This window comes from Populus alba, chromosome 13, assembly GCF_005239225.2.
Source record: "Populus alba chromosome 13, ASM523922v2, whole genome shotgun sequence".
Classification (NCBI taxonomy): domain Eukaryota; kingdom Viridiplantae; phylum Streptophyta; class Magnoliopsida; order Malpighiales; family Salicaceae; genus Populus; species Populus alba.
The window spans coordinates 3925293-3938585 of record NC_133296.1 but is presented as its reverse complement, the minus strand read 5'-3'; the positions used below and the strand labels follow the sequence as shown (position 1 = coordinate 3938585).

At 31.4% G+C, this 13293-nt stretch overlaps 1 protein-coding gene across 1 annotated transcript; it reads left to right on the top strand.

Moving 5' to 3' along the window:
• The first annotated feature begins 1277 nt into the window (after positions 1-1277).
• LOC118035028 (NAC domain-containing protein 87-like) lies at positions 1278-3448 on the top strand. Its single transcript, XM_035040503.2, has 3 exons — positions 1278-1787; positions 1921-2201; positions 2441-3448. Exons 1-3 carry the CDS (start codon positions 1601-1603, stop codon positions 3140-3142), a joined length of 1170 nt encoding a protein of 389 aa, XP_034896394.1. The 5' UTR covers positions 1278-1600; the 3' UTR covers positions 3143-3448.
• The last annotated feature ends 9845 nt before the right edge of the window (positions 3449-13293 follow it).

Sequence of the window (13293 nt, the reverse complement as noted above, 5' to 3'; positions counted from 1 at the left end):
ATAAGGTCTAATAAATTGCTTAATGAAGAACGTTGAAAGATTCCCGTATACGAAAAGTTGCAATTGGTAATTTTGTTTCAATTTCTACCCACTGGAAATTTGCAATCTGTTTTAGATTTCTAAATCTTGCATTGAAAATGTACAATTTGCTGCAGAGTAAGCAGTGGTTGGTTTTGAAATTGATTTTTTGCTTGGAAATATATTAAAATAAAATTATTTTTAATAATAGTATATTAAAACAATCTAAAAATATAAAAAGAATTTAAATTGAAGCATAAAAAATTTAATTTTTTTTTTAAAATATTTTCCAACTATAAAATTATACACGGCCTAAAATTGTGTTTGTTTTTTGCATTAAAAAACACTATTTGTAATTAACAGCAACATGAATGAAGAATATGTCAATGCAATCCTAGATTTGTAGAATTCTCTCACATCAAATAACTATTAAATAATAATATAAATTATATCTTGAGATTTTATTTAAAAATTTAAGCTTTTAGGTTAAATTGATTCTTTAACATAGTATCAAAGCCTTGATGATTAAGCGGTCACTAGTTTGAATCTCATCATATCTATTTATTTAATAAAAATTAAATACAGTATAATATAGATCTGTGTAAGTTTTAAGTTTAAATTTTTTTTTATTTGAGGAGGTGTGTTGGAAAATAAAATAGGTAATAAAATAGTTATTTTTTTTTTAAAATAACTTAAATGTACATTACAAGATTGAAATAAAATATGCAAGTAATATAATTAGCAGGCCAGCTGAGTCCCATCTAATGTTCAGAAAGCTTGAAATTTCTAATTTCTTCATCTTTTGACTTTTAAGTTCTGTATAGTTCCCTAGATTCCCTCCACTTATGCTTTGCATATTTGCGGGGAATGATCCTTCATGCTTCAGCACGAAGCCAAGCCAAGCCAACCCAACAACAGCAGCTCGCTAGCAAAGCTAATCCATTAAGCAAAGAAAAAAAAAATTGAAAATCGACAAGGAAAAATCAAGAAGCTAAAACGCTGATTGATTAGGATCTTGAAATTATTCTCAAATGGTTAGGTAGTTTAACTTTTAGGAAGATAAAAAGGACTTGGATTTTTGAGTTTTAATTATTTATTTATTGCTAATTGCTAGGCTACATGGGTCCCCCCACCAGAATATAATATATAGAATAAAAGCTCCTTTTATCATTTCCCTTTTTCACATTAATTTTCAAACAGGTAGATATAGTAGCCAGCTAAGAAAACAGCACGGCACAAAAAACATATTAAAAAAAAAAAAAAAAAAAAACCCAGCGGTGGTTTCCTCAGGACTTCAAACAAGGCTTACTTGCAGCCTACGGATCTTGTTAGACGGCAATATTTTGCTCCACAAGCTCCTTTATTTAAGCCCTCTTCAAGACCTTTGCTCTACTTTCTTAACTGCTCTCTTTCTCTTCAAATTTCTTTTCAAGAAAAAGAACACTAGAAATCCTCCCCCGGCCCTCTCTTGCCTGCTAGCTGATCTTTCCTTTTCTAGTCTGTTTTTTGCGTCTTGTGTGTTTATTTATCCATATAGTTTCTCTGAAAGAAGCAAGTTTTTAGTCAGTGTTGAGCTATTGATATGGACGAAGCTGTTGTGGTTAACAAAGGAGACGATCAGATTCATTTGCCAGCGGGTTTTCGGTTCCATCCAACAGATGAAGAGATCATAAGTCATTACCTTACAGAGAAGGTGATGAAAAGTGGTTTCTGTGCAATTGCTATTGGTGAAGTTGATCTCAACAAGTGTGAACCATGGGATCTGCCAAGTAAGTTTTGATCTTTCTTTATTTCTTTGGGGTCAATATTAAGAAAACACTTTTCTTTTCTTTTCTTGGATTATTTTTCATTTTCTTGCTGAATTTCTTGGGAATTCTTATTGAAAATACTTGTTTTGAACAGAGAAAGCAAAGATGGGAGAGAGTGAATGGTATTTCTTCTGCCAAAGAGATAGGAAATATCCGACCGGTATGAGAACTAACCGGGCGACTGAATCTGGGTACTGGAAGGCTACAGGAAAAGATAAGGAAATTCACAAGGAGAAGAATTGCCTTGTTGGAATGAAGAAGACTCTTGTTTTCTACAGAGGGAGAGCTCCTAAAGGAGAGAAAACCAGCTGGGTTATGCATGAATACAGGCTTGAAGGCAAATTCTCCTACTACAGCCTCTCCAAAGCAGCAAGGGTACGATTCACATGCACAAAATAATTCCACCTTTTTTGTTTCCTTTTCGTTTTCTTGATTTTGATTAAAGAAAGCTTAAGCTGTTACTTATTGTCACATCCTTTTAAAGCCTTTTCATTTCTTTTTATTTTTCTCTCTATATTTTGCTTTTGCTTTTGCTTTCGTGTGAACGAAGAATCTGGACTAATTAAGCATGTCTCTTTTTTTTTTTTTTTTTTTTTTGCTATGCTGTTGTACAGGATGAATGGGTTGTTTGTAGGATTTTCCATAAGAGCACAGGCATGAAGAAAACTTCAATTCATGATCTCCTAAGAACGAACTCTTTTGGAGATGATTTCTTGGATCACTCCTCACTCCCACCTCTCATGGACCCCCCTAATTACACCAGCAGCTTCAGCGATGCCGATGACAATGAGTTCAAGGCAATGATGACTTCAAGATCCTCGGATGGAAATTACTTCTCCAATACTAGCATGCTCAACAACAATCAAGGCTTTGTTCAACCTTCAAATACCAACTACCAAACACCAAACTCAAGTTTTCACCTTCAAACTCCAGCTTCAAACCCTCTTTACACCTTTCAAACCAATCCCAATATGCCTGTTTACTTGCAGCAAGGAAAAAGTGCCAATTCATTTCCAAACTTTCAAAACTCTACCTTTGGCAACAATGACCAAACCTTTCTGAGAGCATTAGCTGCGGGAAATAGTTATGGAGAAGCATCTAATCAATTGGAGAAACAGTGCAAGGTTGAGCAGTTCTCATCTAACCAATCTATGGTCAGCCTTTCACAGGACACTGGACTTAGCACAGACGTGAACACCACAACTGAGATATCCTCTGTCGTATCGAAGCAAGAAACAGGAAGCCACAATGAGTTTTACGAATGTCTTGAGGGTCCATTAGCTGGTCCCATAGCAGATTACATGTGGGATTACTGAAGATTATAGAGAACATATTTGTTCGCGTTGTTTATTAATTTGTTCTATAGATTCTTAGGACATATATATGTAACCAGAAAAAAAGAGAAGAAAAACCTCAGGATACATAAATTTGCAACAGTTTTCTCTCCACTAGCTACGTATCTTGATTAGAATTTGAAAAGTTTTCTTTGGATTGATATAAATACTTTGTATAGATTAGTTCACGGTGTCCATCCTTTTACGGATTTCATTTTTATTTGATTGGTAGACACCAAAGGGATGATGCCATGAATATATATAAAAGCTTCATGTACATGTTCTTTATATTAGTGCATTAATATTCTTTCGGGTTTTCTTTATTTTTTCTGTTTATACTTTGTTCAATTTTATTCTCGTGCTATCTTCTATTCTGTATCTGAATATCTTCGGTCTTTTTTTTTTAATGTGCATTTTCTCTTTAGATGCAAATTAATGAAATAAGTGTATACCCTCCAAATGCACTTTACTCTAATCCATGATTCCGTGCTCATCAATTGCAACAATCCAAACAGTTTTTTTTTTGTTTGAAATTGTATTTTAAAAATGTGTTTGGCTTGACTTTGTTTTTTTTTTTAAATTGTTTTGATATATTAATTATGAAAAAAAAATTAATTTTTTTTAATATATTTTCACAAGGAAAAAACATCTTTGGAAACACTTTATTCTACTCTACTAAATATTCCATGCATTTCCTCGACACGGCATCGGCTAGATATTACGATAATGAATTTAACAAGCTAATTAAAGCCTTAAATAAATGTTAACATAATGCTTATCAATTTGTTTCTTTAATGAGAAATGCGTGACCGATGCGTTTATTTTCTATGCTTGGTTAAGGGGATTTGAACTTGAAATAGGATGGTGTTTTACTTGTGTTTTTTTTTTTTTTTTTTGGTTTGAGAACTTGACGCTAGGTGGCTAGGATGATGTTTGATTTCTCTAAATCGGCCTAGATACATGTCACTTGCGATAAGAAGAGGCAACAAGTTATATGCAGGAAGAACTAGCAAGAAATTAAAGAGTCGTTTCTGCTCTATGGATCATCAGAAATCGCAGCACATAAAATTTAAATTAATTTGAGATTGACAAGTGGATACATGTAACCTCATATCTATTGAGAATAAAAGGTTCAAGAATCACGTGAATCATTCCCTGAATCTACGCTTTAGGTGCCACTCTGTGAGATTTTTTGAATTAAGAACATTGTGATGACATTATCAACCTTACTAGCTTGGTTTCTTAGGCAAGTTTTTATTTTCTCTCAAGCCAAAATGAGCATTCCTACCTAGGATTACAAGCAACAACTCTCTAACTATATTAAATAATAATATAAATTATATTTTAAAATATTACCTAATAATTTAATTTTTTATATTGAGAAGATTTTTCTTTATGGTATCAAAACTTTAATGATTAAGTAATTATGAGTTTGAATCTTATCATTTTTATTTATTTGATTAAAATTAAGTATAAAATAATGCGAGTCTATAATAAATTTTAAAATTAAAGGGTTTTTATTTAAGGAATTATATTATAAAATAATATAAATTTTATTTTAATCTTCATCTAAAAATATTAAACTTTTAGATTCGTTACCAATATAACTAGCAATTGATTCATGCTAAGGTGCTCTTGATTTTTTTCACAACTAAGATCATTGTGTAGTTTCAAGTGATCATCGTCATATATATATATATTTTAAAAAGTGAGATATATAGTGACTTGGAAATACTTGAAAGCAGTCGTATCATGCACGATCAAGTTTTCTTATTAAATTTGGTCTAACATCAATTATTACTTGTGTCTGGTTCACACGTGAGAGCACGCAAAGACACTGTATTGAAGGTTGGATTTTTTTTTTTTTATAAAACAATTAATAATATTAGAAAAAAAAAAAGCATTACATATAACCTTGATTGTGCTTGATTTGTGAAAGATAATATGTTACACTTAACCATAAACACTTAACCAAAATCTTTGTTATCTGCAGTCCTCATGTTTTTCAAATAACAATCTTTTTGATAGAAACATTTTTCCAGTCAAGGTGCATAAAGTGGGTACAGCTAGCTAGGTCACTTGAATTTTATTCTCTTTTTAGTGAAGTTTTTTTCAGAAAGGAGATAACAGAAAACTGAAACATATGAGCATGTAAGAGAGAGAGGCAAGAGAGAAAGACTTGAATCGGTAATTGAAAAGAGAAGAGATCAGCTAAGCTAGAACTTGGCAGGATCATCTGAAAAAAAAATAAAAAATGATCCGAGTGTAACCCACCCCGCTTCCTTTCTATTCAAAGCAAAGCTTTTGTTATAGGTCACAGACTTGCAGGAAATTTAACTGGGTTTCTTGGTCCAAATCTTTTTGTAGCTAGTAGTGAAAGGGAATCTAGCTAAATAGCAGGTATTTAATTTCAAGTAATTAGTATGTAAGCAACACAAGCTAAAACACAGAGAGCAGAATATATATATATATATATATTATATATATATATATATATATATATATTAGATCCTTGTTTGTTGCATGAAAACATGGAGGCTGGAGACTAGGGACCAACCAATCAAGATTCTACTACGCGTTTTCGCACACCAGGAAAAAGGAAGAAACCCTCGCTGTCGCCTGAGAAAATGAACATTCCTTTTTCTAGCTTAATTTGAACGTAATCAGCTAGCTTAGCTCGTCTCATGACTGTCATTATTTCATTGTTAGTCTTGAATTTACCACCTGAATATCACCGGAAGATGGACCGATTTAATTAATCGGTATTTCTACTTGGTTTGTACTGCATATGTATGCATATGCTTTTGTTCTTGTATTGTCGGTTGATGTTTCACATGCATGGAGATTTAATTGCAATGAATTACATGGCAGGATCATAAGACCTGGCAATATTTAACCCGCCGCTAGCTAGGACTACGGTGGAACATAATTTTGATTTCTTGCAACGCACACTCACAAACGTTAGACATGTTTGTTCTAACTAAGATGACGAAAACCATAAGACTTGATCTCTCTCTCTCTCTCTCTCTCTCTCTCTCTCTCCATCTAGGCGGCCACCGTCTCCAAGAAGAATAAATAGTTCGGAAAATTATTAGTTGCGAGACTTTATGGAAATTGCCGGGTGGTAACATTAGACCCACCGACCCGGAAAGCGTTGCTTTTTCAACGATCTCTATCGATAACCGCGTATCTCTTCGAGTAAACTGTAAGAACAAATTAATGAACAATTAGGATTTAGAGAGATGTAGTTAATTTTACATTATTTTCTTTAATTATAAATATGTTTAGTTAGAAATTAATAACTTTTCCACTCAAATTAAAAGTCGAGACGATCGATGAATAAGTTTTTTTCCAAATAAAAAAAAATAAATATATAACCAAATTCTTAATTAATATCACGAATACATGACCAAATTACACGACTAATTAAGTCCTCTCAAGAGGTATCGCTCCGTCTTAAATTAATAATTTCGTGGTGGGTTGTCATGAAAAGACATCAACTAGAGGGTAAGATAGTAATAACAAAGCATCTCAAACCCTTGACTTTCCTATCAAATGTAAATTGCTCGTGGTATCATTAATTAAGAAGTTTGACAGCCAAAACATATTGGCTCGTGTTTTTTTTTTTTTCCTCTCTCTTTTTTGTAAGCAATAAATAAAGCCAGGACATGGCAGAACCAAAAACAGGTGCAGAAGCACATCCCAAGAAGATTAAGGACAACAGATTAATCAAAATAAAAAATCTATCTGGATATAGCTCATGTTTGTTAAGTGATTGGCTCTTTTAGAAGAAATATATTTCCAGATTTCGTCACCTCGAGTGGATTGTCTCGTAATAAGTTTCGTCCTAAAAATTAGACGTTTTTTAAGTGAAGAGACCATACCTAGCCAGCCTAGAACAAGTCTCTTGGATCCTGAGCTCCTAATCAATATAAATAACACCACTAGCTACGCTAGTCTTCATCATCATTTGTGATAACTTCATCCAAGTTCACGCTTGCAAGTTTCAAAATCAACACAGCACTTTCGACTGGAGAGAAAACAATAATGCGAATGGAGAACGTAGCTAGAGAGTAGGGAGAATTTTGATGGCAGGCATGTTCTGGATCGATGGAGTCTCTCTTGATGCAAGCGTCTTCTCCGAACCACATGCATGGTGTAAATAAATAAATAAATAGAGCCATATCATCTGACATGAATCAATTATTATTCAGAAGGAGCCATCTCAGGGAATGATGGGAAATTTCACGTAACATTGACTTTCTGGGCAACATTTAAACCTAATCTGTTATCAGCTGCTTGAAAATGTGTACAGGGAGTTGTTGCATGAAAGGTTAAAGTATATAGTTTAGGTGGATTTCACATGTCACCCTATCAGTGAAAGCACTAGAATTATTTAATTCCTACTATCTTATTTTAATTTGTTCTAGAATCTTGCCATCTCACTGATTTTACCAGGATAACAAAGAAGAGGAGCAGAACAGGAAGGAAAATAAATGAAAAGGAAAAGAAAACGTATAAAATTAAATTATATAATTGTGTCATGCTCTTTATCAGATCAAGTTTTGGTGTTTCTTAGTCCCAAGTTTATGGTGCTTGGAAAAAAAAAAAAAAAACCAATGTCCATTAGAAGACTTTGATGACCATTTCCTAATCCTATATATGTATGTATAATAAGGTCTCATATATAGAGCTATGTATGATAGTAATTTATAGTGACATTTACTCTTAACTTCTTTTATCTTTGAAATGGAAATATTATTAATTGGAAAGAGAGATGAAATATGAAAATCCATGCTGAGAAAGGATATGAGTTGATTATGCATAACCTCTATGCAAATAAAAATAGATTAATAAAATGGTATTATTTAATTAGTTAGGTTTTAAATTTTTTATTTAAATATTATTATTTCAAGTTTTACTAGCTTTTTTATATAATTATTAATTTTTAAAATCTATAAAATATATCAAGATATATACAAAATAATTCAAATATTTATATTTATTTTTAAAAAAACCGATTAATATCATCTGCCCCATCCAAGTCATTGAAAAAATGATATCAAACTGATAGAAAAGGACATGATTAATCATTTCAACATCAGCTTTTCAAGTCATTGGAAGTTGGAATGGCAATCAGATTTTGGATTTAGCGTTGTCATCACTTCCCAAGCCATCCTTTCACGATCTTGTCCCGTTTGACCAGAAACCTAAGGTAACTGTATCTTCAAACTTGTACATGAATGTTAAATGGCAACGTAAATTGCCCCACCTCTTACTACGTGTTTGTTTCTTATTTTAAAGTGTTTTAATTTTTTTATATATAAAATTATTCTAATATTTTTTCAAGCAAAAATTACATTTAAAATCAATAATTACTGCCCTATCAAGCGCCTCTAAATATTATTATTTAATAGCACTGTTCATTATAACGAACTTGAGTTATCTCTTTATTCCAATTGTTGTTTATGGTAACAGTTTTATAATTACATCTTTGGAGTCATAGTTTTTAATTGGCAAGTTACTTTACCTGATTGTGAAGAAATTGCTATGGGAGCTTAGCTAGTCCATTGGTGAGCCGACTAAAAAAATGTAGAAAGGCCATGCGATATCCATATGCTTGAGCCTATGGATTCATGATGAGCAAGTTCGTACAAGTTTTAGAGTATATTTGGTTCGGAGGTGTTTTGTTTTTTTTAAGTACAAATTACATATTTGAAAACAAAAAAAAAAAACACGTTTTTTCTCTAAAATAAGACACAAACTACCTCCTATTCAAACACATATTTATTTGAATGGAAGAACACCAAGGAATCTTAAAAGAAAATATTTTTCATGAGTTAGGTGTAATGTAAAATAAAATATGGATCCTATTCAATACTAGAAAATTAGACAATTTAGGGAAATTTTTATGGCATTAGAATTTACTAATAGAATATTGTTGTTAGAAAACTTACTTTTTAGGGTTTTTATTCCATCTGTAATTTCTAATATTAACATAATTATCGACAAAATATTTTTGCCTATAAATTAGATGTTATTGTCCATTTTTTATAAAAAAAAAATTGATTTAAAATTAAAAATAGCTAACAAAATAAACACTAATAGAAAATATTTTGTTGGCATTTTCATTAGCTTTATCATTTTATTTTGTTTGTTTGTTCATAAGAGGGAATTGTAGGCTTAAGAGGGAATCTTAGGCTTTTGAAGAGATGTATTGTGTGGTGTTGTCTAGTTGTGGTGATAAGATATGTGAGGGGGTACTTGTTAGATCTTTTAAGGGAGGGAGAGGGCTGTTGTAATTACAACAGAAAGAAGAGGATGAAATTGGAAGAGAGCATATAACTATTAGGTCTTAATTTCTCTTAAAATCAATGATGAAACTTTCATTGGTGATGAAGTTTTTATTGACAATTCTTTGAGTAACTTAACACATCAATAATGCCAATATATATATATATATATATATATATATATATATATATATATATATTTTGTTGTTGTTTCTATGTAAAATCCTTGATGAAAATTCTCTATTGATATTTTTGTTGGTAAAATTATAAAAATATATTTTTCATTCAGTGTTTTTATTTTTCCGTGTGAGATCCATGTTTGTGTGTGTGTGTGTGTGTGTGTAAGCTTGTGATTAGGGCTTGAATTAGAAATTTATGATCGGGGGGCAATATATTATAAAAAAGGGGCCGGATAGGCTTGAAAAAAAAATTACGAAGAAGAGCCACATAGGTAATGGATGATTTTGGGGGCAAGATATATATATATATATATATATATATGAAAGTGACCTGACCCTTTATACTGCTTTTGGGTTTTTGAACGTCTCTGAAAAACAAGAAGGGAAAGTCTCCCGTGATGCCTCAGCCAAAGGTTACCTTGACATGAAGTTTTCCTAGCAAATCCCACGCTGCTTTTCAAAGGGAAGGAACTAATGAAAAACAAAATAAATTATACAAATGATAAATTACAATAACTTTTTTGAGATATTATAAAATTATAAAAACCATTTAAGAGTTTGGAAATAAAAAAAAAAAACTCCCTCCATGTTTTTTAAAAATATATAAGGAAAACCTCCTAATCAAATAACACTATCAGCCAGATTCAAAATCAATCTGTTCATGCAAATATTACTCCCTAAACTACAATCAGATTTGGACTCTAATAATAATTAAATAAAAATAAAAAAGGATAACTAGCCCTCTTCAACCTTCAAATTAATCAACTCAAGTCACATGAAATAGAATCAATCAATGATGGATAAGTTTTCAAGAGTATGGCCCCGACTCCATCAGGCAAGTCGATGTCATCTGATTTCCTCCGTCTCCAATGGAGTTAATTTCCAGGTGGGAACACATCATCCTCGTTCAGAGTGACTTACTTGTATTGGTGTGCCCAAATTCCATAACTGCCACCTTTTTTAATTTATATATCTTATAAATTTTTAAAATTCATGATATATAAATTTTTAATGACTATTATATTAGTAATTATATACTCAAACTTAAAATCATAAAAAAAAATAAATTTTTTAATTTTAAACTCTTATTACTGTATCATCTTTTAGATAATTTGACTCTTCATTTTGATTATACTTATTTGTGAAATCGAAGTACAAAACCATTCCCTTAAAAATTAATGAATCCCTTATTTTATTTTGGTTCGTATGGACTCCGAAATTTCCAAGGGTGTAATTATTATTGCTCTTTTTTGTTTTATCCACCTAATTATCTCTCATTCTTTCAACAAATACTTGTTTGGATACATACGCGACATATAGTTTCTGTCTCGTCACAATCTTGTATTTATACACATTGCTTGCAATTGTGGTCTTCCGGGATGCTCTAATCAGCTAAAGGGGGTGTTTCTTTCTTGAAATGATAAGATATAAAGAGTAAAATTCTTCGTGAATACATTGATCTTGACATAAATAGCTTATCTTTGAAAGGAAAATCTAGTGCTTTTTATAAGCATATGAAAACGACAAATCCATAAATAATTTATCTCTTTTCAACAACTAATTAATCTACTTTTATAAGTTTGATTTCTCAGCTCATGTCATGGATTACACTCTTGAAATTAGGGCAAGATCTGTGATTATAATTGCTTAAATATATAATCTTTGTTCTTATAAAGGCATGGGATACAATCGGGAATAATTACCTGAAAGTAAGAAATGCAAAGTGAAGGATTGATTCATACATTAATATGTCGCATCCACTAAATTTAATTCCACAATTACTCAAGCATTCATGGAAAGTGGGAGCCATCTGCGTGAAAAATGAACGGCAATTTCGGTGGGAAGAGACTTATTACTGCTCATGCTTTAATGTCTTTCAAAGCCTAACAAGTTTTTCGTCTCCATCAACTAATTAATGATTGCAAGTTGCATGGGCAACTAATGAGCAGATATAACCTAATCCCACAGGATTTCAAAGGTGATATCATTTATCTTACAACCTCGGATTCAATGGTGTATTGATTTGTTGTTATATCCAAAAACTAGGTTCGATCCACTTACTGGTGATTGAAAAACCTGTCGGGTTACCTAAAAGATAATTGATCTTTGGATTGTGATTTGTTGAAGGCAAAAGAGCTATATATGAATTGAAAACAACTTGGTAAATGTGCTAGAAAGAAAGGCCTGGATTTTTATCACCGCGTCTACTTTTGTGATAAAGATTGATGGCCTAATTTTACCTTTTCAGCATGACCGTTGGTCTAATCTTACACCATCAATGATATTCAATGTCTAGGGAAAAACAAATACAAATAATATTCAATTTCTAGGTGGACTAATCATTTTTCATTTTGGGAAGAAGGGGACCAACATGCAACTCACTAATTACTGCTTACTCCTCCATGATCCTTCTAGATGTTATTAGGGGTGAGATAAAAAAACTAAAAACTAAAAAAAAAAAACTAAAAAAATCAAAATATAAAAAAAACTGATTAAAATTTTTTAAAACCGATCGATTTTGGTTCAGTTTTATAAGCCTTAAAATCAAAAAAACTGAACTGAATCCAAACCGAAAAAAAACATGAAAACAACTGAGCCAAATCGACTTCAAAACTGGAAAAACCGAGTTATACCGAGTCAAAACCAAAAAAACCAAGACAAACCGAAAAAAATCGAGTCAAAACAAAAAAACCAAGCCAAATTGATTTGAACTGTTTTTTTTTTTTTTAAATTGAATCCAAATTGAAACCGTCAGTTCGAACTAATTTTGATTTTTTTAAAAAAATATATTTTAGTTTAATTATTTTTTTTATAAAAACCCAACTGAACAGAATCATATTGTTCTTGATCCCCACAGGCGAAGCTTGGAAAGTTGGGCTTACAAGAATCATGGGTTTTAAAATAGCTACACTACCATAAAACCCATAAATCTCGAGTTCCTAAATTAGATTGCTTTCTATGAACAAAGCCTGGGCCACCTCCATGGCCTATATTTTTTCAATTGAATTTTATACGATCATAGCATAACTGCATGGTACATGGTAAGAGCTATTCCGTTATCCAGATTTGGAAATTCTCATGGTATGCTTGTTTGGGCTTCTTCTAACGATGGTATTTACTTCACTAAATCTTCTTATCAATGGTTGATCCCAGAAATTGGTTATTCTCACGCCAACCCAAGAAAATCATAACTAGAATATTGACACATATATAAAAAAATACAGACATGAATAATTTTTTCATAAATTACAATGAACTTTACCAATAAATAATTTCCTCTCTATGTCCCTCGGTATAAACCAATAAAAATTTCATGTCAATGTATACTGAGAAAATTACAATAAAAAAAAGATATGAAAAAAATAACATATCATTTTTCTAAGATGATTTACCAATGCAATAAACTCGTCATCAATATCTATCAATAATTTTAAGTTATAACCTAGTAATCAACCCCCCTTCCTATGCCTCATTTCTTCTTCTTCTTTCATTTTTCTTCAAAAAAACAACAAAGGATCATTAGCTACTCACTCAATTTATGTCATCCTGAAAAAGAAGGAAGCTAAAAAGTTTCTCTTGCTAGATAGCCTATTCATTTTAGCTGAAAGTAAGCAAAATTATTCATTTTTTGTTTTAACTCATTTTTAAAATATTAATTTTT